The sequence below is a fragment of the Pongo abelii genome, chromosome 11 (assembly GCF_028885655.2).
Source record: "Pongo abelii isolate AG06213 chromosome 11, NHGRI_mPonAbe1-v2.0_pri, whole genome shotgun sequence".
Lineage (NCBI taxonomy): Eukaryota > Metazoa > Chordata > Mammalia > Primates > Hominidae > Pongo > Pongo abelii.
The window spans coordinates 68,822,196-68,847,500 of NC_071996.2; the positions used below are offsets into that span (position 1 = coordinate 68,822,196).

The 25,305-nt window shown below is 34.5% G+C and overlaps 1 protein-coding gene across 7 annotated transcripts in view; it reads right to left on the reverse strand.

Moving 5' to 3' along the window:
* Positions 1–25,305, reverse strand: part of SCN9A (sodium voltage-gated channel alpha subunit 9) — a 178,853-nt gene that overhangs the window by 81,128 nt on the left and 72,420 nt on the right. For 5 of the 7 annotated variants that reach the window (XM_024243378.3, XM_024243381.3, XM_024243377.3 and 2 more), the window contains 9 exons: positions 17,674–17,737; positions 16,298–16,439; positions 11,457–11,663; positions 9,368–9,655; positions 7,475–7,846; positions 4,722–4,851; positions 3,404–3,642; positions 1,181–1,354; positions 31–387 (listed from right to left, as the gene is read on the reverse strand). In XM_024243378.3, coding sequence (XP_024099146.3) covers positions 31–387; positions 1,181–1,354; positions 3,404–3,642; positions 4,722–4,851; positions 7,475–7,846; positions 9,368–9,655; positions 11,457–11,663; positions 16,298–16,439; positions 17,674–17,737 — 1,973 coding nt within the window. The remainder of the gene's footprint in view (positions 1–30; positions 388–1,180; positions 1,355–3,403; positions 3,643–4,721; positions 4,852–7,474; positions 7,847–9,367; positions 9,656–11,456; positions 11,664–16,297; positions 16,440–17,673; positions 17,738–25,305) is intronic. The other 2 variants (XM_063712844.1, XM_024243379.3) reach the window with 1 other exon arrangement.

The following is a 25,305-nucleotide window of genomic DNA, read 5'->3' on the forward strand; positions in this document are numbered from 1 at the left end:
ATTAAAATGTATGAACATCTGGTTACGTACCACCAGGTTTCCAATGACCATGACCATCATGTAAACAATAAGGCACATGGCTTGACCGGCGACCTCCATACAGTCCCACATGGTCTCTATCCACTCTCCACACAGCACGCGGAACACGATCAGGAAGGAGTGGAAGAAGTCATTCATGTGCCACCGTGGGAGCCTACAGTCATCACTGATCTTGCAGACACATTCTTTGTAGCTCTTACCAAAGAGCTGCATGCCGACCACAGCAAAAATGAAGACGATGATGGCCAACACCAAGGTGAGGTTACCTAGAGCCCCTACTGAGTTACCAATGATCTTAATCAGCATGTTCAATGTTGGCCAGGATTTTGCCAACTTGAAGACTCGGAGCTAAAAGCAAATATAAAGTTTAATATTAATCACTATGAAAATTTTTTCAGTGTTTCCAATCTTGATTTTTGTTCAAAGTTTAAAGCAGACTTTAAGTCCTATAATATTGTCATTGTTATCTGGCTAAAATATTCTTATTTTTCATTTTCATCTATTTTCAATATCTCTGTTATTTTGTTCCACTTGCCACAAAAAATTACAACACATATTATGAAGAAACTATGTACTTTTAGTTCAGGATTGCTATAGAAACCTCTTATCATTTGTGATATTATTTCTTTTAGAATTGACAATTTATCCTTAATTCTATTTTCTAATACTTTTATACATTTTTTCATGCTGACATTTAGATAAAATCTAGCATATTAGAGGAATGTGCTTTAAAAAGTCTTTATTTGTTTTTATATTGTTAAGATCAGACAACAGTTGTTTTGGGGGATAACAATTTGATCTTTAATTACCAAATCCATAAAGTTATGAACATATAATCATTGAAGTTCTGTAAGCCACAAGCTTCCTACTCTGAAATAAATTATTGTACTATATTTATAGAAAATATTTATATTAGCGTGTACTTCAAATTAGAATTGAGCATGTCTTCAAAAATTGTAAAAATATTCATGTGGTTTTAGTTCTTTAAGTACATATGTCAATGAATGGATTTTATTTTACTAGATATCAAGATATAATCTTGCCTTTTGATTCAAATTTCCAAAAGTTTTAAAAAATAATGCAAAACCAAAGAAATACCCCTTTATTATAGAATATAATGGCAACCTTAGTTTATGTTTACCAGTCTGAATGATCGCAGAACTGACAATCCTTCCACATCTGCTAGAAAGAGCTCCACTAAACTTAAAGTCACAATAAGGCTGTCAAAAATATTCCAGCCTACTTGGAAATACTCATATGGATCCATGGCAATCAGTTTTAACACCATTTCAGCTGCAAAGATTCCAGTAAAGACCTAAGTGAGAAAAATAATGTTTTTCTGTTAATATTAGAAAATAGGAAATCAACACAATGATAATAATCACTGTTTGCTTAGCATTTACTGTGTTCCAGACAGTTTGCTAAATACTTCGTAAATGGATATTCTTATCTAACTTAGTCCTATAAACTAAGTATTGCTCTTCCCTGGCTCCCATATAAGCATCAAAAGGTTGAAAAGCTCTAACTGTCCTATCAGTGCTCATCATTTTTAGACAGCATTTTAGAATAGCATATTAAAATTTCAGAAGAGTAAAACGTTTGGTAATTGACACAGTCACTATTTTCAAAGAATTTATGTGGGTCAAAAAGTTGTTCTGGAAGAAGATAAAAAGAAAACATAAGTTGATACCGAAATCTTGAGCCAGTCTTTTTTTTCTGATCTGACTACTGTTAGAGTAATAAAGAACATGTTGACTCACTCTTTAAAGATTTATCAGCAGAAGAGAAAAAAGTATTTAATTGACAATGTGGCAGCTAAAGTAAGACTTCTAAAGCTTTGACACAAAAGTACATTGCAAAATATCATTAATTCATGATACTGGTATCAAAGGACTCACTTAAAAAGGCAATACCGAAATAAATCCTTTGGGTACACTTTGACTCAAGGAATCTGACCAAAGAAGGTTCTAAGGGAAATGTTTAGGTCTATAACTGCAGGAGTCAATTTTCAAATAATACAGGATCAAGAAGATTGGCAGGGAGCAGCTGTACTTGAGGTTGTGGTAATAGCTGTGACCAGGTAAATCCTTTCTGAGTTCACAGGGATGCAGTCATCTCAGTGAGAAGGTACTTATTTGCAAGATCTGGATCTCCACCAACAATTAGAAACTAGATATTCCTGCCTTTTTCCAAAGATAAATAGAAGGGAAGAAGAATGCTAACTCAGCGAGCACATGGGGAAAAACATTGTAACTGGGAATATTTGTAGACAATTTAGAAGAAAAGACAGACTCAGAAAAGAACTTCTGGTCTTCAAATATCAATTTGTTTGGGACCACAGCAAAAGCAAAATTATCTTATATAGACATTGACAAAGATACTCAAAGTTATTCATGGTTTATGAAGAGTCATAAGCTGAGATTCTCTGGCCCTAAAAATGAACTGGTGCCTGCCTCACATCCAGTCAAAAACTGGCACTTTGTTTACCCTGAGTTAGTGTGACCAGCACTGTACATTTTAGAGATCACTCTGGCATCAATTTTCCTAATTGGATCTTATATCTTCTAGAAGTCTGTTGATCACCTGCTTGCCTATCCTTGAGTCTTCTATGTCTAGTTCAACCATTTTGGTTTCTCAAAATAGTTGTTTTTAAAGCTTGTTTCATTAAGTCTTTGAAGTTTTGATGATAATGATGTTGATGATGATGATAACTTTAATTTATTGTGTATTTACTATATGCCAGGCTAATAAGTAGAAAGTATTTAATCCTCCCAACAATATGATAAATGAAACATAGTTATAATTATATTATAAATAATAATTATCATTTTATAATGAAGTATTATTTTATAAATGACAAAATTAAATAATATGGAGTTAAAATATTTGTCCAAGGGCATATCACTCATATAATGCAGAATCAGCATTCAAACACAGGTCTTTGGGACTCTGAGGACCCAAACACTTCACCACTCTTATGCCAAAGCAATACATCCATAGGTTTTCTGAAAATATGTGAGGTGTGTACTTACAAGAAAGCAGCAATGTAATTAGGAAGGTGTAAGAAAGAACCAAAAATGTTAAGTGTTGCTCCCAAGAAATATGCTGGCAGAAAAAATCATTATCAACTCCCAAGATGGTAACCTTTTATAGAAATAATATTGTTATTTATAGACCTCAACACTACTGCACAATTCTTTTATAAGACATAACCAGAAACTTGACTCTACACATCCATTCATATGGAAAGTTCTGGATATGCATAATTATGAGGCTGCAGATTCATCTGATGTAAAAAATATGAAATGATGATGACAACTAAAAAGAGAAACTATGAGTACATAACACACAATAAGAGACTTACCAAATTTCCTATAGCAAGTACATTTTTGAATTCCTCAGTCATTGGGTGGTGTTCCATAGCCATAAATAATGTGTTTAAAACTATGCAAATGGTAATTGCAAGATCTACAAAAGGATCCATTACAATAAAATAGATACACTTTTTGAATTTTATCCAATATGGAGAGCAATTCCAGATCAAGAATTTGTGTGCAAATCTGTACCACCAAGGTGGACATTTTTGTCTGGACTCTTCAAGTTCTGGGAGAAAAAAACAGAGAACATGGAGTCAGCCATTTGTCTGTTTCACTCCTAACCAGATACAAATCAGTCAGGCATTCTAATATTGAAACAAGGTTTATAGTTTAGATTTTGAAAATTTAACAGTACTGTTTCAATGAAAGCATAGCCTCTTATGTAAGTCTATCATGACATGTTCGTTGCCTAGATGAAGCATAAAAGAGGGTAAGGAAGTGAAATTTATGACTGCAAGCACATATGTGGGCATCTTTCAGAGAAAAATGCACCCAACATATGATGGTAAACAGGAGAACTATGTTTCCTTAACAGAGAAATGTATGTTTTCCACCAATATGCATATTTTTCACCTGTGTTTTTAGTCCCATGACAACAATAAGATGAGACTATTCTGTCCAGAAAAAACTCTTGCTGTAATAGTTCACAAGTAAAAACAATCCTAGAACCAAGCAACTAGAAATAATTTATGGAGGACTCATGGAATAGACATTTCACACCATTAGCCCATTTACTTCTCACCATTTATTTAGGGGATGAGTAGACACTTTGCCCCCATGATGGGAATGTGGGGAGTGAAGTGTTAGACCAGGGACCAGGTGGGGCCTGGGGCATATTGTCAGGGGAGAGGGTAGAAGCCAGCACAGTTTGTAAAGTTGTCACCCTTTGACTATCTTTGCTTATTAGAAGAGACAATTTTTGAGCGAATATGTAATTTGTAAGATTATATAGTGACAGAATCACATAGCTCTGGGTTAACCTTGTTTTCTGCATCAATTACTATTAAATCATTTATCTTTGAAAGGTCAGATCACCCAACATCTGTCTTTGTGGGTTTTTTTTTTTCATTTTGCAAAGTCATTTTTGCCATGTTATCAATGCTTGTGTTTAATAGCAAATAATTTTATCTATTTTTAAGCACATAAAAACAATTCTATCAGTATCCACTGGTTATCTTTACCATCATTTAAAACCATTTTATGGTCTCTGAATTCTTCCTAAGAATTTCATGTGCCTATTTAAGGTTGACCAGATTTATGTTAATTTTATTTAAGAATCTGTACAGTAAAAAGATTATTACATACCTTCCACAGTGTTTGTTAATATGCTTGCTCTACTCATTGCTCTCTGTCTGAGGTTGGGATCATTCAGCATATCCTCTGAAAGGAGATAGGAACTACAATGCCTTTTCTTGTGTATTTGATTGGTCGTGCCCTAAAAAAAATCAATTAATGTCTTAAGAACAGAATCCTAATAAATTGTAGGTATAAGATAAAATCTTGCTTATATAGCTGTAGTGAGTAATTAAAAGTAGAGCCTAGATTGCTGGGTTCAAATTATGGCTCTGCTACTTACTGGCTGTATATCATAGGAGAGTTACTTAACTGTCTCAGTTTTATTATTGGTAAAATGGGGATAATCATAGTGCTTGCTTCATATTCTTGTGAGGATTAAAGGAATTAATATTTATGAGATAAAAAATAAAGCTAGCTGCTTTTTTGTTATATCACTATCATCACCTCTCTACTTTTCTGAATGTTCAATTTATTCAGAGAGTTTTATCATGTGACAGTCCTACATGAAAGCAGTTAAAGTGCTATAGTGCTGTGTATCTAAAGGGGTAGAATCTCAGTATTCTCTGTTAAATTTCTGGAATTACTTTTTATTGTGGGAACAACATTAATGAAGCTACTGTAATGGTTGTCTCTTACTGCCAAGGAAGACCTCATGAACTGAGCAGAGTATATGATGATAAATGACTCAGTTTGAAAAGAACAATTAGTGAAATGGAGAATGCAAGCTATATCTGAAAGAGGTGACCTCTCTTCAGCTCTAGAAATTGTTGCCATGCAAAAATATGAACTCATGCATACCAAGTGTATTTATTTTTGTGAGAAAATGTCTTATTTTTAAAACTTGGAAACTAATTCAAATTTAAAACACTATGTTGGTTCTGTGCAGGCCAGAAATACACACACATACGCACACATATATACACAAACAACTATACAACTCTAGATCTATCATGTTTGTCTGCTTGTGTGTGGTATGTGGTATATATTTTAAATATATATTTCTAGATTTGTAAAGTTGTATAGTTGTATAGGTATAGTCATGCATGTATGTGTATCAAAACACAGACATACAGGCATAAATATGTGCATGGGTGTATTATGCATATATGTGTATGTGAACAGACACACCCATTTGAGAGATCTCTGTAAAAAGTCAACTTTTTGAAAAGTCTCGAAAACCAGGTTTTCTGTGCTATAGTCTGTCAAACAAGAATTTGTCAGATTAAACAAATTCTTTTCCATGTAGACATGTTTCAGGTATAGAGATGACATTATTAGTTATGCAGTGTTTTCATATAAACCATATATTGTGCCACAATTTTATGTTTACTGTATTTCCATTGTATCTTATAAGTATCCACTAATTCCTCTAGTTTTGTAGTTTTCACTTTAGGATTTATTGTGATACTGATTTTTCTATGGTTAAAAAACTCTCAAATGAAGAAACTTCATTAAAAATATCTCCTAATCTGATATAAATTATATAGTATTTTACATATTACACACATAATTGAAAAACAAAATGCAACCAAAGTTTGATTCCACAGAAATTTAACATGCTCATTCAATAAGGAAAAATACCTTGACAGAAGGGCTTAAGCTGTATCATGCACACATAGAGGTCACATGTTACCTAAAAGCACATGCATTTATTCAGATTGAAATATATGTGTGGCCATGGATTTGATGGAACTTTATTCTCACTTGAAATACTACACTGTCTGCATATATAAATATATAAGCATGTAGCATATGTTTGAAGCTTATTGGGTTAGTGAAAGCCCTTGCTGATATTGGCAATGCAGCATAGCATAGTGAGTGGGCTAAAGAGATACCCTGGAAACTCCAGGAATGAGAAAGATCTCACTTTCAAGCCTAATCAGACACCTTTCTCTAACCACTCAGTGACTCGTAGACCTTTGGAACTGCTGTAAAATGATTGTTTTGCTTTTATGTTTGTTTGTGTCAATGCCTGTGTTTCAGATATTTTGTTTTGATTCATAGACTCCAGATGAAATATTTTTTAAAAATGAAAATAGTTATGTTTCATTTATGTGGAGGACCTAAGACATAGCCATTCCAATTTTTTCAAGATAAGAAGCCTACTGCACATTGGAGAGATAGCAGAGCGAGTGGTTAAGAGCACAAGCTCTGAAACAGACAGCCTCTGTTTCAACTTAGGAGCTACCATTTATCAGCTGAGTAAATTGGGGCAAGTTGCTTTATTTCCCCATGCCTCAATTTTCCCATTTGTAAAACAGAGATAATAATATATCATCTCATGGGGTTGTCGTAAATACTAAATATGTTTGTTGTTATTAACAGCTCAAATAAGATTCCTTGAAATAGGTACATATTAAGTTGTGACCTGAAAAAGATAGCAGTAGCTGGCAAGTAATTCAAAATTCTTCACAGAAATGGGATCTATTATTGACTAATATCAGCATTATCCTTGCATTTTCTGTGCTGATATCTATCTATATATGTATCTTTCATATATTGTTCTCTAAAGAGATTATAATCTTCAATTATAAAATTAATAGACAAGTACCTTTTTACAAAAATGGGATTTTATCTTTGAGTTAGATGCCTACAACACATAGAATGAGGATTAAGCTAATGAATCGAAGGTGTGTTTCTATAGAAAAAGTATTGCAAAATGCAGAGCCATTCACAAGACCAGAGAAGGCCCTCCAGCAGAGAGACCGACCGATGCAGGAACAAGGGCCCAGCCATGCCTGAGCTATGTAAAACGTCCTTACGCTGTCATCAGAAGTTGCCTTATCTATTATCACCTCTGGCAGAAGCTGTCCATTGGGGAGCATGAGGGCTGAGCGTCCATCAACCAGGGAGACCACACCATTGCAGTCCACAGCACTGTGCATTTTCCCGTTCACCGGCAGCATTGGTGGGGATCTACTGGCTTGGCTGATGTTACTGCTGCGTCGCTCCTGGGGTCTGTGGGGCACAAACAGTGAGCCCCTTCTGCTCTCATTTTCTCCAAAAATGCTGTGCTCATCATCAGCAAATTCAGTCTCAGATCCTATATCTCTTCCTCGGCCTTTGAAACTAAAAAGACTTGTTCTGCTGCTTCGCCTTGCAGAAAACAAGGAGCCACGAATGCTGAGCGGTGACTGCAGAAAAATTAAAAAATAACATGTATTTGCTGAAGCACCTACTAACAGAAGTACACTTCATATAAATACCACTGAACCCACCGGCCTGAGGGCAGGTGGCTCTGTACTGACTTAAAAGAAACATACTTAAAAACGAAGCAATTCAGTGAGAAGAAAACTTCTTCCACTTAAGGGATGAAACAATTTGTAGAATTCATCCTTTCAGGACCAGGTAAATTATTTGTTGCTGTACAGCTCTCTAATATTCTGGTCTAGAGTTACTGCTCCATTCTTTTAATGCCATTCATTTTGCTGCACAGAACATATCACTTAAAAAAAGAACTTAGTATTGCTACTGGTCATTCAGCTTTTTATATATCAGTCCCCAAGCTTCACAAAAAAATTGGAAATCATGCTGTATGGTTCTTTGCATTGAAAATCCACCTTACATACTAAGAGCTCAGTTAAAGTGTATTTTAAAAGAGCTTTTAGCACCAGTTAATTTATAAAGTCATTAAATATTTAAAAAGAAGTTGCCCAATACCAAAGAGGAGGAAAAATTCAATTCATGCTTATATGACTCATGTCCAGGATGCAAATCCTTTGGAAGGATCTAGTTCAATAGACGTTAGTGCTTACTATGTAAAGAACAAAGTGGCAAGTATTGTGAACAATGGAAAAAGTATGGTAAGTTCTTTGCCTCAAAACCAGCTTGGACTGTTCCTGTCATATTTATTTTTATTGATATATGTGTCCAAGTTCTGTGTCATCACCTAGGTTCAAGTGAAATTTTGAAGGCAGGGACTCTATCTTTTATTACTGTGTATATCAGGCAGAATCTTGCAGATTTTTAACTAGATTGATTTTTAGTTTAGAAAAATGATTTGTGGGGTTGTGTGATGGACAACAGGGAAGTCCTAAGGAAAATAGAAGCAATGGTTCATCTTGGGGGTTTGTGCAGAATTATAGGCAGGGAGGCCTGAGAGATGAAGGTTTCAGTGAAAAGAGAAAGGGAAAGAGAACTTCCACATAAGCAGAATTAACAGACTATTATGGCACTACATATTAGTAGTTGATGTGGTTGGGGGTGGAGGATATCAAAGGCTTCTCCAAAGTTCCAAATGGGTGAGTGATACTATTATCTCTAGTGGTTAAGAAAGAAGAGAAACTAGTCTAAGATTAGTTTTTAACCAATGAGGCATTACGAAACACAGACTAAATACAAATATTAAAGTTATTCTATAGTGTGAATAGTCTCTTTATTTCTACAATGGTTCTCAGGAATATTTTGTTTCTGAAAATCAGTTTATTAGAAAATATATTGACAATTCTGAAACTATAGGTCTTTCAAAAATGATCAAACCCAAATGGAAACCTGTGTACATCTTTCCATAAATGCCTAGCGATACTAGGTTTTTACCTAAAATCATACCAATGAAACCACTCACTATCCTGTCCCGAGTTCTCTTACCCTAAAATAAGACATTTTTCTCTATCATTCTGCCTCGGGTGATACACATTTAGTAATTTGGGTGGTACCTGATTGGGGGTAGACAATCTCTTTTCGTGTGCTCGCCTATGCCCTTCTACACCAAGGTGGAAACTTTTTCTTCTGATGCTGTCCTCTGATTCTGATTTGGACAATTTCTCAGCATCTCCCTTTTCTTCTCCACTGGAGGGCTTCTTTTGATTCTTTTTCTTTCTTCTGTTTCTCCTTTCTTTAGCACTTTTAGAGCTCAGTTTGGATGTTTCAGAAGAACTCTCCGAGAGGCCCATAATTCTGCTTCTCCTAATACTTGTATATTCAGCTGCTGCCGCTGCAATTGCCTGGTTGGGCCAAGACATTAACACTTAAATGAGTCATTTCCAAATCCTAGGAAACCCTAGGACAGGACACCTTTCACCTATCAGTGTAACAACATGGTGCATATAACCATGTCCTTTAAACATGAAATGATCGTTTTCTTTACACAATGATCAGAATGCTTACAAAATATATATTTGGTTTTTGTCTCAGGTTGAAATAAAGCTCTGTTGTATTTTAGAATTAAACTATTACATGTTATTAATTTGCTTACAGTAAAGACAAATTAAATATTATACGTTAAAGTTTTACAAGGTAATTTTGGAATGTAAAACATAAACCATGCAATAAGATAGACAATTTGATTATCAGGCAATTAACTCCATATCATCAATAGAATCAGGCACTCTATGGTTTAATAAAGATGGAGTTATTTGAAAAATAAATGAATTATTAAAGCATAATATTGTAAGAAAGTGGTAAGGTCAATGACTATTGGCCTGAATGAAACTTCTGGGAATTCCCTAGGGAGTACCTGGGATAACCTAGTACTATCCCTTTACAAAATGTTTTGTTTATAAACACTAAAAAATTCTTGTAAAAACATGGGAAATAAAGATATAAATAAAAAACAGAAAAAAAGTCATCTTACATCCCAGAAATAATTGGTGCTAATATTTCTTCCATTCTTTTTGTATGTATGTATAATTTTAAAATGGAGATTGTATCCAACTATATTATTTAATCCATCATTATTCTAAAAGATTTTTCCTCATGATAAAATAATTTAAAAAAACACATAGTTCTATAGCAAAATAATACTCTAAGATATACAATTTTCATAATTTTCTTAGTTATTTTCTAATTTTCCAAAATTTAAATGTTTTCTAACTTTTACCATTATTAAAATGCTACACTGAATATTTGTGCATCAGAATTTATCTGCATTACAGATGATTGCCCTCCCCTAATACATTAGATTCCTTGAAGGGATTTAACTAGGTCAAACCTTCAGACAAATGTTAAGACACCTGCAGTATATTTGAAATTATGTTTCTCCTAGTACAAGCCTTCTCAAACATTTACACTGAAGAATCTCTCTGGAAAGAGGATTAAGGAGGAAACTTTCGAGGATCTATGACAACCTAAAGTAGCCACACCAAAATTATTATTTTCTTAATATCTCATGTTTTATCTTAAAAATCCTTGTGACATTAACAAAACATGATGCACTGTTTTATTCATACCCCATAGAAGAGAATCTGTTAATTTTAATGTTAAAATAATTTTCATGAAACCATTGTATACAATTGGTACTCTGGGGAAATCCATTGTGTGTGTGTGTGTATATATATATATATATTTTATATAAATTGAGATTATATATATATTATATATCTGACTATATTGTTTAATCCATTATTCTAAAAGATTTTTCATGATATAATAATTTTAAAAAAACACATAGTTCTATGTTTATATATATATATACACACACACGTTTATATGTATATGTGTACGTATAGATAGACATACACACACACACACACACACACACACACACTAAGTCATCGTAGGTAAAAGGTTTAGGAGGAACAGCCTTAGATCACTTTTCATGCAGTGAGATGATTATGGGGAAAGTATCAATTCTAGCTCAGCCCAGAATTGGTTCCTTTTTCCACACCAGAAATGAGGATGCAGTTTATACACAAAAGTTCATTAAAGAAAATCTAGCCGGAGAAGGCCAAGCATACACCACAGAGCCTCTGTTGTAACTGTTTACATTTCTACCTCTAGGAAGAATTTTAAATCAAATAACAGTACCTCAGCTTCTTCTTGCTCTTTTTTAAGTCGGTCTAACATCTGTTGAAATTCTAATTCTTTCTGTTTAGCTTCTTCAATGTTTGCCTGGTTCTGTTCTTCATAAGCCATGGCAACCACAGCCAGGATCAAGTTTATTAGATAAAAGGAGCCCAGGAAAATCACTATGACAAAGAAGATCATGTAGGTTTTGCCAGCAGCACGCAGCGTCTAGGGAAAAATGGAAATTGTCATTTGAAGAATAGAAAGTTTTTTTAGTAAATTATTTCAATTTGACAGGCATAGGCAAATCTGACAGTTTAGTATAATCTCATGTTATCAAAAATATAAAGAGAAAAATTATATCTTCATGGAAAACAAATATTAAACATATTTTCAGTACGAAGAATATAGCAATGTAATACGCTTGTACTAAAGTCATGTATGATTCTTGATTATTTAGTGTAGTAGTATAAAAATCATGCATTTTTTCCTACAGTCTGAAAATTACTCATAAAATTAAATCCTTTGCTCACTTTCAAATTTTAGGAACAGGTGATATCCATAGTCCCTTTTACTGTTAAAATGCTATCTTTTCTTTCTTTACCATCAAATATTAATAATATCATTGAATGTTAACACTAGGCAGATGGTCTTATTTAATTACTTTATTCATCTCATAGGTATTTTCAATTAACTTTTTTTTAGTTTTCTTTGCTTTTTAAAATAGAATTTATTTTTCAAAGTAGTTTTAGGATTAGAGGAAAGTTAAACTGAAGGTACAGAGATTTTTCTTTCTTTTTTTTTTTTTTGGCATAACGTGCAGGTTTGTTACATGGGTAGACATGTCCCATGGTGGTTTGCTGCACCCATCAACCCGTTACCTACATTAGGTATGTCTCCTGATGCTATTCCTCCCCTTGCCCCCACCCCCAGCAGGCCCCAGTGTGTGATGATCCTCTCTCTGTGCCCATGTGTTCTCATTGCCCAACTCTCACTTATGAGTGAGAACATGTGGTGTTTCGTTTTCTGTTCCTGTTTTAGTTTGCTGAGAATGATGGTTTCTAGCTTCATCCATGTCCCTGAAAAGGATGTGAACTTATTCTTTTTTATGGCTGTATAGTATTCCATGGTGTATATGTGCCACATTTTCTTTATCCAGTCTATCATTGATGGGCATTTGGGTTGGTTCCCAGTCTTTGCTATTGTGAATAGTGCCACAATAAACATATGTGTGCATGTGTCTTTACAGTAGAATGATATGTAATCTTTTGGGTATATACCCAGTAATGGGATTGCTGGGTCAAATGGTATTTCTAGTTCTAGATCCTTGAGGAATCGCCACACTGTCTTCCACAATGGTTGAACTAATTTACACTCCCACCAACAGTTTAAAAGCGTTCCTATTTCTCCACATTTTCTCCAGCATTTGTTATTTTCTGACTTTTTAATGATCACCATTCTGTCATGAGATGGTATCTCATTGTGGTTTTGAATTGCATTTCTCTAATGGCCAGTGATGATGAGCTTTTTTTCATATGTTTACTTTAAGTTCTGGGATACATGTGAAGAACATGCAGGTTTGTTACATAGGTATGTATACATGTGCTATGGTGGTTTACTGCACCTATCAACCCATTATCTAGATTTTAAGACCTGCATGCATTAGGTAGTTGTCCTAATGTTCTCCCTCCCCTTGCCTCCCACCCCCCAGCAGGCCCCGGTGTGTATTGTTCCACTCCCTGTGTCCATGTGTTCAAACTGTTCAACTCCCACTTATGAGTGAGAACATGCAGTGTTTGGTTTTCTCTTCCTGTATTAGTTTGCTGAGGATGATGGCTTCCAGCTTCATCCATGTCCCTGCAAAGAACATGATCTCATTCTTTTTTTAATGGCAGCATAGTATTCCATGGTGTATATGTACCACATTTTCTTTATACAATTTAACATTGATGGGCATTTGGATTGGTTCCATCTCTTTGCTATTGTAAATAGTACTGCAATAAACGTACGTGTGCATGTGTCTTTGTAGTAGAATGACTTATATTCGTTTGGGTATATACCCAGCAATGGGATTGCTAGGTCAAATGGTATTTCCGGTTCTAGGTCCTTGAGGAATTGCCCCACTGTCTTCAAAATTGTTGAACTAATTTACACTCCCACCAACAGTGTAAAAGCGCTACTATTTCTTCACAGCCTCACCAGAATCTGTTGTTTCTTGACTTTTTAATAATCACCATTCTGACTGACTTGAGATGGTATCTCATTGTGGTTTTGATTTGCGTTTCTTAATGATCACTAATGTTGAGCTTTTTTTCATGTTTTTTGGCCACATAAATGTCTCTTTTGAGAAGTCTCTGTTCATATCCTTTGCCCACTTTTTGATGGGATGCAAGGCTGGTTCAATATATGCAAATCAATAAATGTAATCCATCACATAAACAGAACCAATGACAAAAACCACATAATTATCTCAATAGATGCAGAAAATGTCTTCAATAAAATTCAACATCCATTCATGTTAAAAACTATCAATAAACTAGGGATTGATGGAACATATCTTAAAATAATAAGAGCTATTTATGAAAAATCCATAGCCAATATCATACTGAATGGGAAAAAGCTGGAAGCATTCCCTTTAAAAACTGGCACAAGACAAGGATGCCCTCTCTCACCACTCCTATTCAATATAGTGTTGGAATTTCTGGCCAGGGCAATCAGACAAGAGAAAGAAATAAAGGGTATTCAAATAGGAAGACAGGAAGTCAAATTGTCTCTGCAAATGACGTGATTCTATATTTAGAAAACCTGATCATCTCAGCCCCAAAACTCTTTAAACTGATAAGCAACTTCAGCAAGGTCTCAGGATACAAAATAAATGTGCAAAAATTACAAGCATTCCTATATACCAACAACAAACAAGCAGAGAGCCAAATCATGAATAAACTCCCATTCACAATTGCTATAAAGAGAATAAAATACCTAGGAATACAGCTTACAAAGGATATGAAAGACCTCTTCAAGAAGAGCTACAAGCCACTACTCAAGGAAACAAGAGAGGACACAAACAAATGGAAAAACATTCCATACTCATGGATAGGAAGAATCAATATCATGAAAATGGCCATGCTGCTGAAAGTAATTTATAGATTCATTGCTATTCCCATCAAATTACCATTGACAACTTCACAGAATTAGAAAAAAACTACTTTAAATTTCATATGAAACCAGGAAAGAGCACATATAGCCAAGACAATTCTAAGCAAAAAGAACAAAGCTGGAGGCATCAGCCTACCTGACTTCAAACTATACTATGAGGTTACAGTAACCAAAACAGCATGGTACTGGTACCCAAACAGACATATAGGCCAATGGAATAGAACAGAGACCTCAGAAATAACACCGTACTTTTACAAGCATCTGATCTTCGACAAACCTGACAAAAACAAGCAATGTGGAAAGGATTCACTATATAATAAATGGTGCTATGGAAACTGGCTAGCCATATGCAGAAAACTGAAACTGGGCTCCTTCCTTACACCTTATACAAAAATTAACTCAAGATGGATTAAAGACTTAATGTAAAACCCCAAACCATAAAAACCCTAGAAGAAAACCTAGGCAACACCATTCAGGAAATAGGTATGGGCAAAGACTTCATGACAAGAACACCAAAAGCAATTGCAACCAAAGCCAAAATTGACAAATGGGATATAACTAAACTAAAGAGCTTCTGTACAGCAAAAGAAACTAACATCGGAGTGAACAGGCAAACTATAGAATGAGAGAAAAATTTGGCGATCTACCCATCTGACAAAGGTCTAATATTGAGAATCTACAAGTAACTTAAACAAATTTACAAGATAATTAACATTTCTATTAATAATTGTATAACGTAATATACTTTTATCATACAAAGCATTTTAAAGTGAATTTAGGATAGTATCAACAGACATTAAATGAAAAATAAGTCTTACTTCTGATGAAAAATTATTTTAACATTTTTATTTGTGTTTCTTTAATTTCGAGTAAAGGTCACCACTTCTTGCATATTTAAAAAATATTTGCATTCCCGTTTTTGCTGTAAAGTGCATCTTACATAATTTCTGAATTCATTTATAATATTCTCGGAAATAAAGTAAATATAAAATAGGCCAAAAAAGAAAAAAAAAAAACAAATCTGCAGCTATTCTGAGAAAAGTGAATCATTGTTATGTGTAATATAGAATAATCATTTTGGTCTCCTTCCTTTTGGGTTGGCTGCTGAGAATATACAAGTAAATAGAGACCACAGCCCCAAGAGGTTCACACTCAAGTTAGAGGAAATAGCCACGTGAATTAACACTTACAATACAAGAGATCAATGATATAAACACAAGAATATACAAAAGGTCATGGAAGTCTACAGTTGGGAGCAATTGATTTGGGACAGAAAAACTTAGAGAAATGAATTGCATCTCTAAATAGGAGTTCAAATATAAAACATGGTGAGCAGGTGAATATCAGAGAGCCTCTTCTCTTCAGGCCATCCCAAGCACGCATGGAAAACAGTGCATGTGCAGGAGCGGCTTGAGAAAACATTACAGTATGTCCTGGTACTTAACTAGGACCCCATGGGATGATATACTCAGGAAGGCGAAAGATCTAGAGATTAAATATGCCCAGAAAAGATAAGAAAAGTATTTATGATTCAAGAACTACCCATATTATTAGTGATGGGAGTAAAACACTTATAATTTTAGTAATAAGATAATAGAGTTTCCTCCGTTCTCAAATAAATAAAAATCTTCCTAATACAGGCTGTTAACATACACCAGATACATATGCAATTCAAAAATACAATGCATGTTTCTCTTGGTACTCACCTGTTGGTAAAGGTTTTCCCAGTAATCTTGGGTCATTAGCCTAAACAAGGCTAAGAAGGCCCAGCTGAAAGTGTCAAAGCTCGTGTAGCCATAATCAGGGTTTCTGCCAATTTTCATACAAGTGTACCCCTCTGGACACTGACTACAGATGAAAAAGAACATTATAGGTGAGAGTGTCTTCAGGACACAAGCTAAATAGCCTTACTGAAAAGTTACAAACTCAAGGTTTCTTCTATAGGGGGACAATATTGAATAAGGATTAAGAATACATGATTTGGCTACTGACTACTTAGTGACTTTACCAAATTCTTAAAGGCACAAGTCTGTCTGTGAAAATAAGATAATAACATCTACCTCAAGAAAATAAGATTTGTAATAAGTTTAAATATGATAATGTGTACAAATTACTTAGCTTACATCCTGCACATAGAAAGTATTTAATAAATAATAGCTGCCATTAGCATCATCATCATTTAAACATGGAAATTTTCAACAGATGTTTTGTAATAGTTCTTGGTTCAGTAAATATTGATATGTAGGCTACTACCAAAGCTCTTTCTGTCTGTATAATTCTTGGAATAGATTAGAACCAATAATAGTCAAACTATAGTAATTGTCTAAGTTCATAAAAATGTGTAGGTTTAAGACTTTTTTCTTTCTAAAATTGGTGGACTGGTTTTTCCTGATGCCATTAAATAAATACAATATTCTGAGATTCTTCTGGGAACAGCAACCTTATCCAGTTTATTCCTATGTTTCCAGTGTACACAGAGCCTGATGAATAGATGTCTGCATAGGGGGAAAAGCAAGAGCTAGCTAATGCAGCTAATGCTACAAAATGAAGTTGGTGTAAGAGAGAAGCAGCAAGATGGACAGTTGAATATATACAATATTCTTATATATACAATATTCTTAAAATATGTGTACCCAAGTCCAAGGAATCCCTTTGCTTAGAGTGGCCAAAACATGACATTCAGTCACCTATGAGTCACATTTAATTGGAGAATGAGTGGAACTTGGGAGTAGAAAGAAAAATTGATTTTGTGACTCTTCGTTTTCTAGAAAGAAGAAAGACCTGAAACTATCCAACCAACTTTTGGCGGAGTTTTCTAGAAGTAACATTTTCTACCTTCTTAAGATTTATATGACTTCTGTCTTGTGTTAATTCAAGCACTATCTCAAAGTCTTGCTTTCAAGAGTATGCATTAACTGTGAACATTTTAAAGACTGGATTTGCTGTGGGACAGAATGAGTCAAATAATACCATGAAATATATAAAAAGCAATATAGAATCAAAGACTAATTTGCAAACTGACTGAACATTCTTTTCCTTCTCTTTCAGCCTTTAGACTAAAAAGAAAACAAATATTACATACCCTGAATCTGTGCTGAAACCACAAAGGAGAGCATCTTTGGATCCCTCCAAGTAATAAAAGTATTCTGTTGAAGAAGAATTTGAACAGTTATAACATTACAGAATTTAATCTGTGACTGTGATAAAGCAGGTAAATTAATTGATATAGACATTTATCTACAAATTCAGGCCTGGTCCCAGGCAATATGCATCCATTTATTTACTATTTTCTCATATATTCTCTCTCAAATATTTATTGATAATCTCTTAGAGGCTAGGCAATAAATATGACAATAAATGTGATAAATAAAATCATAAGTTTTATGAGACCTCCTTTATGTTTAGGTGAGGGTGGAGGTTGTGGTTGGATAAAAATGTAAGTAAATAAATAAATATACAGGATATTTTCAGATAGTGACAAATGATCTAAAGATAATAAATTAAGGCAACGTGGTAGGCAGCAGTCAGGGACGGTCTTTCTAAGGAGATAATATTTAAACTAAGACCTAAGTGTGACAAAGAAGACAGCCATGAAAAGACTGGTGAAGAGACATTTGGGCTGGGGGAAGAGAAAGAGCTAAAGCCTTAAGGCAGAGATGAAGTTGGTGTGTGGAAAAGCCAGCAAGATGGCCAGTGTGACTACAGTGTGGTGAGAGGGAGGATTGGGATGGCCTCTGCCATCACAATCTATCCTTGTATAGTAAATGTTTAAATGACTAAAAAACCTTTTGTCATCTCTCTTGAATATCTATTCTACTATAAGAACCTGACTTCCTATTTTACTCAGGTCAAATTTAAAAATCTGATTATTAGGAGACTTTTGGAGTAATCATGGAAGAAAGACTATGAAATCAGATATTCTTGGATTTGAATGTTGCTTCTATCCCTTCTTAAGTAAGTGAATTATCTTTAAGCCATTAAGCCTTAGCTGCTGCATCTGTAAAATACGTATAAGAATACCTACTTTATAAAGTTGTTAAATAGTATAAATAGGATTTTGCATGTAAACCACTTTATACTGTGATCCACACATTCTGTACTAGCTGCTCAAAAATGGGAGTTATTATAATTAGTTAAACTATTATACAATTTGAGATAAAACTATTGATTGACTTACACATCATCATTTTATCTTACTTAGAAGACACAGATAAAACAATAAAGCCTTGTAGTTTGAGGTGCAAATGTAGGTGAAAATGTGCATGAAAAGCTTTCCTGAAAACACTCCTGAACCTCGGGAAGGATGGGGCTGGTAGAGTGAGTATGGGGTAAGTTAAGATGCAATTTTGCATACATAAACATCCAAAATATTTTAATAAGGCTGGATTACTTTAGAATTATCCTTTAAACTAATGCTGGTTCACATTTATCAACCACTGAGGAGCTGAATTATATGAATGGGCTCTGGAGCTGTCTATTAGCACACTGCTGCACTACTGTATTTAACACAGTACAAGAATGATGAAAGGTAAAGCAATGCAGGTAGCTCACTCTAAGTTTGTAGAAAACTTTACAATAATTTCTAAACAACTAGACATTAAATTATTAAGATGGTTGGCTTCAAGAAGATTTAAGGTTAACATCTTTAAAAAAAGGGAAAAATTGAATGCAAAGAAAAATGAAATATTGCTTGTGCACATTCAAAAGTGGGATGATTCTGAAAGATAATGAATCACGGCCGGGTGCAGTGGCTCATGCCTGTAATCCCGGCACTTTGGGAGGCCGAGGCAGGCGGATCATGAGGTCAGGAGATCGAGACAATCCTGACTAACACAGTGAAACCCTGTCTCTACGAAAAATACAAAAAATTAGCGTGGTGGCGGGCGCCTGTAGTCCCAGCTACTTGAGAGGCTGAGGCAGGAGAATAGCATGCACCCGGGAGGCGGAGCTTACAGTGAGCCGAGATAGCGCCACAGCATTCCAGCCTGGGTGACAGAGTGAGACTCCATCTCAAAAAAAAAAAAAAGAATCATGACTCAGTAATTCCACTACTAGGTATATACTGAGAACTGAAAACTGAAAATGTATGTCCACAAAAACTTGTACATGAATGTTTACAGCAACATTATGCATTATAACCAAAAGATGGAAAAATAACCCAAATGTCCATCAACTGATGAATGTATAAACAAAATATAGTATGCACATACAATGAAATATCATTTAGCAATAAAAAGAAATGAAGCATAGATACATACTATACCATGGATAAATTTTGAAAACATTATGCTAGGTGAAAGAAGCCAGATACAAAAAGCCACATATTATATGCTTCCATGTATATTAAATCTACAGAGTGGGTAAATCCATAGGGACAGAAAGTAGATTAGTGGTTGCCAGGGACTGGGGGAAAAGGGAAATGGGGAATGACTACTAATGGGCCCTGGGTTTCTTGGTGGGAAAGATGAAAATATTTTAAATTAGATAGTGGTGATCGTTGCACAACTCTGAGTATAGTTTAAAAAATGAGTTATACAGTTTAAAAAGAGGAATTTTGTGGCATATAAATTATTACTCAATAAACCTATTTTTAAAAGGGAATGCAGCATAATGGCAAAGGTTGTGGGGGGGTAAATAAATGCCAACTTCTCACTAAAATACATATGGGGAAAATGAAAATTGATATAACAAAAATACATAATTGATATTAAATCTAATGAAGATTCTGGGTGAATTTTTTAAATTAATTTTCAAGATTAATGTAGCAAAATGGAAAAAAAAAAACCTGGCAATTCTGCCCTTGCTCAGAAAGACAACTTATGACAATTGTGTATGGCTTGGGCCTATGGAAGTGAAGAGTATATCCCCAACCAAGGGCAAATAATGCAACTCTGAGAAAACTAGTGCAGGGGATCAGGTCTGGGCAGAGGGCCTGCACATGATACTCTACACTCTGGCAAATGTAGTTCTCACAAGAAAACAGCTGTAGATGAAGGAGACAGGAAAAGTCCGTTAGTAGTGAAGGCCAATATTTTGGTTTTTTAAAACTTTCTCTATTAAATGTCAAATATTAGAAAAACAGGAGGAAGAGAATATCCTATTTTAGCCCAATATAACCACAGTATATTTCTCCATAATACTGCACATTTAGCTACACACTGTGCACATGAACCCCACTTTCATCTGTAGCAGCATAAAAGAGTGTTTGATGAGCATCAAAGTAGACAGCAACACCAAAGGAAATCTACAAATTGTATGTTTTTCAGCAGGAGGTGAGACAGTGAGTTAATTTATTTGATTGTGAATTTTGAAAGACATTTCGGAAAATACTTTGTATAGGCACCAGAAAATGCTTTCAGATTATGCTCAGGTTCTCTATGTAGGTTGCCTTTACCATTATAACTCTTTGATCTTTTAAATATTGCCAATTCATTTGCCTTAGCACTTTCTTATGATCTATCAACCAACTCAAGTTCTTTCACTCTTTGTAAAGCTTAAATCCATGGGCATTCATTATCATCAGTCCCTAACCTGGCAGAACCACAATCTACACATAATCTAGCATCTGTCTTTTCCATGCTGGCTACCAAATGGCTGAATGTTGGTGGAGAAACTCTCACAACCAAATGAATGGTTATATTTTAAGTAAGTAATCTCCAACATCAAATGTGCACTCAAAATACACTAAATTTCTCATGCCCTGAGATGACCATATTTGATGCATTCTCATCAAATCTTCTGTAGAATTTTCTCTTCCTCATTTGTACTCTTAGGCAATGATCCCATCTTATACTTTGAGGAAATAAAAACCATTGGGTTTGAACTTAATCATCTTTTGATAACTCTGCAGTCTTCTCTTCTATCTTTCCTCCTGTTTCGGTGGAGCTGTCTCTCCCCTTTACTCTTTCACTTTCACGAGGACTTGACTTCTCCCTCTCTCTCCTGAATTGATTCATATATAGCTACTCATTCATTATCACTAGCAAAACGTCCCTACAAAAACCCATATTTTTAAAAAAATGCCAGCCATTTGCCCCATTATTCTGCTTTCCTTTATAGCCAAATTTCTTGGGAAAATTATCTACACATATGACCTTCTTTCTGACTTCTTCTTTTCACTCCTGTACGCACCTTATTCTGACCTTGAACCCTACCACTTCCCCAAATTTTCTCAAGAAATTCTCTGATGACTTCCCTGTTACTTAACCTAATGCATATTTCTTTCCTCATCATCCTTACTCCTTGATCTTGCAGCATGATTCTACACAAGCACATCTGTTTCTACAATATGTTTTCTTCTCTTGGCTTCATTATTTATATCTTTGCTTCTTACTTTATTGGTGGCTCTTTCTCTGTGTTCTTTTCTGGGTCCTCTTTTCTACCTGAATTCTAAATGTCAGAGTTGTAGATCTCAGCACCAGATTGCTTTAAATACCATGTTTCCCATTCTCTATCCACTTAAAAATATCAGGGATGTTCAGAGGTAGAGGTGTGTGTGTGTGTGTGTGTGTGTGTGTGTGTGTCTCCTTTCTTTTTGCTGATTGCCCTGGGATTTATCTCCAAACTCAGCAGGCCCTCTGATTTCTATACTTAAATCTCCAATTCTCTATATTATATATCCACCTGGACATCTCAAAGGCATCTCATTTTAATTTTAGCTAGCTAATAGTGACCTTCCTCTACAAATGTGTCCACGATTTCCTCATTAACCATCACCACCCATCCAGTTATTGCAGCCAGAAACTGAGAAGTCATCCTCAATGCTTCCTGTCTTCTTTAATCCATCAGCAAGCTCTACAGACTTTGTGTGTTGAGCTCATCTTTTTTCTCTTCATTTCTCTGCCATCACTCTAGATGAAACCTTCATTTTCCCTTGCCTAGATGAGAGAAGCAATCTTCAACTTGTCTTTCTTATTCCCATCTACCATCTACCCTTGTTCAATCAGTTGTGCACAAGACAGATAGCAATAAAAACTACTGCATTTAAAATAAAATACAAACTCCTTCCCATGGGCTGAAATGTCCTGCATGACAGGACCACTGTTTTTTCTGCTGCTTTCTCTGTTGCCATTCTTCCTTTCTCTTACCAAACCACGCTGCTGTTTTTCCATTCTTTAAACCCATTCCCTCCCTTTATTCAGGACCTTTGCCCATGCTATTTCTCCTAATTGAAGCAGCACCCTCCACACATAAACTCACACTCACATTTGAACTATTTTATGGCTTCTTACTATCTTTTAGATCTTAGCTTAAATGCCATCACCTCAGAGATGTCTTCTCATCTAGTTGATATCTCAGCACCTGAGACTCACTTCCTTTGCATGGCATTTATTATAACTTGAGATATTTTTCATTTATTCGTCTGTTCCCCCTTAAACATTTTTTTCATTTCCACTAGATGATAAGCTCTGTGAAAGCAAGGGCTGAGGCTATCATTTATTGCTATAGCTCAGGGAAACCATGTAATAAACACACCGATAAATGAAAGGTTGAATCAATTATGCAGTCAAAAATGGCTTCTATGACATAGAAAACAGAAGCAAAATTCAGACTTGATTTAGACACCTCTTCACTAAAACTACATTTCAGAAGAAAATAAAGAATAATGTACAGATTAGGAAGACAGGATTGTGGTATAAGATTCATTATTAGCTAATTGTCATTCATTCATGTTTAAATATAATATAAAGATAATTCGCATAACTCAAGGGCTCTTTTTATTATTGTTATTTATTTATTTATTTATTTATTTATTTATTTTGAGACAGAGTTTCTCTCTTGTTGCCCAGGCTGAAGTGCAATGGCACGATCTCGGCTCACCGCAACCTCTGCCTCCCGAGTTCAAGCGATTCTCCTGCCTCAGCCTCCTGAGTAGCTGGAATTACAGGCATGCACCATCATGCCCGGCTAATTTTTTGTATTTTTAGTAGAGACGGGGTTTCTTTTTGTTTTTTCTTTTTTTTTCTTTCTATTATTTTTTAGCAAAAAAAAATACATGAAGCAATTCCAGAAAGCGATGAATTAAATTAAATTTGATTAAAGGCTGTCTCTGTACATAGAGAATTGCAATCTAACTTCATATGTAAACAAACTGCATTCTAATTTATTATTATATTTTTGTAACAAGTAGCTGCCTCAGCCAATCACAGCAGCTGAGCTTCAGCCAACCACAGCCTGCTGACTTATCAGACAATGTCCACATAAGGCAAATGTCAAGCTATAAGCAATCAAGCTGTTTTTGTGTGTCACTCCCTTTTTCTATCTATAAATACTCCTGCTCATGTTGGTGAGTTGAGCTCTCCGAACTTCTCTTGGTTCCGAGTGCTGCCTAAATCATTATTACTATTATCTTATTTCAGCAATAAATACTATTTCTTGCTGAAATAAGCTGCTAAATTCAATTTGTTGAAAATTTTTCTTTTAACAAAGTTTAAGAAAACCATTCATAGTATAAACTCAGAAATAAGAACAAGACTCAGAATAAAAGGACAGATCCTAGTGAGAAAACTTAAGTTTAAATAAGTGTGGTAAAATAATCTACAATATTAAATGTAAGTTACTCATCAGATATATTAATTTTACATCATATAAATTAAGAAATAAAATTCTCCATCAATTGGAAATAAATTTCAAATCATATTTGCAACAATCAGAAACTGGAAAAGAGGGTAAATATAAAACGAAGGGGAAAATATGCTAAATTCCTCATCAAATGGTGGTAGTAAAAATATATATGCTAAATATTTTACTTCAAAACTTTCAGTTTTGTTGTTAAGGCTTCTATTTTTTTCTGTCATTTTATTTATAGTCTTTTACCATGAGGGTTAGGTGTTATTTGATTTTATTTATCACAGTGAGTGAGAAAGGAAACATTTGGTAAAATAAGAAAATGATGTATATTACTTTTTATTATCTAAGGAGAATCCTGACCTTTCCTCCCTCATTTCCTTTTGGCAACAGCACATATATTTGAAAGGTTTCATGACTTCCATACCACACCTGGGTCAAATTATCTATTAAGATTTATGTATTCATGTGGGCACCATCAGATAGATACATTCCAGGTGTCAGACAGAAAGTACAATCTTGATCATATTTTCATCCAATATTCATCAACCGTTCCAGTGAGAGACACCATGCTAGGGGATAATTGTTTAGAGAACATTCAATTCATGCTTTATGTAAGAAACTCTAACTGATACTTCTGAATTAAGCAGACTTCTGAGAGTACATACAGATGATCTCATGTGGTACCTACAGAAATAATTCTACTGAACTAAACTTTGATGTCTTGCCGTCAGCCTATATTGAAGGAAGCCATTAAAAACAGCTATGAATCTCATCATTGGTTACAAAGTGGATGTTGATAAAGCTGAGCAAATGATTTTGCTTTGTACAAATCTTTAGGAATACTATCAAGATACAGATGCTATCTTTATATTTGATAATTAATATTATCATTATATATGATTAATAGAACTGTAAGATGTTATAGTTATGGGTACAATCTATTAAGTATAAAAATCTATCATAATAAATATGTCACATTATATATAATAAATATAAGTATGTACTATATAATAAAATTATATAAATATATAATCTATCATATTGTTAAATGTAATAGTTAATGCTATTAATTCAAGGCTACATTTATTTCTCTGGAGAAAGTAATTTTTTTTATGATATAGAAATTAGGAATTATGGAACTATC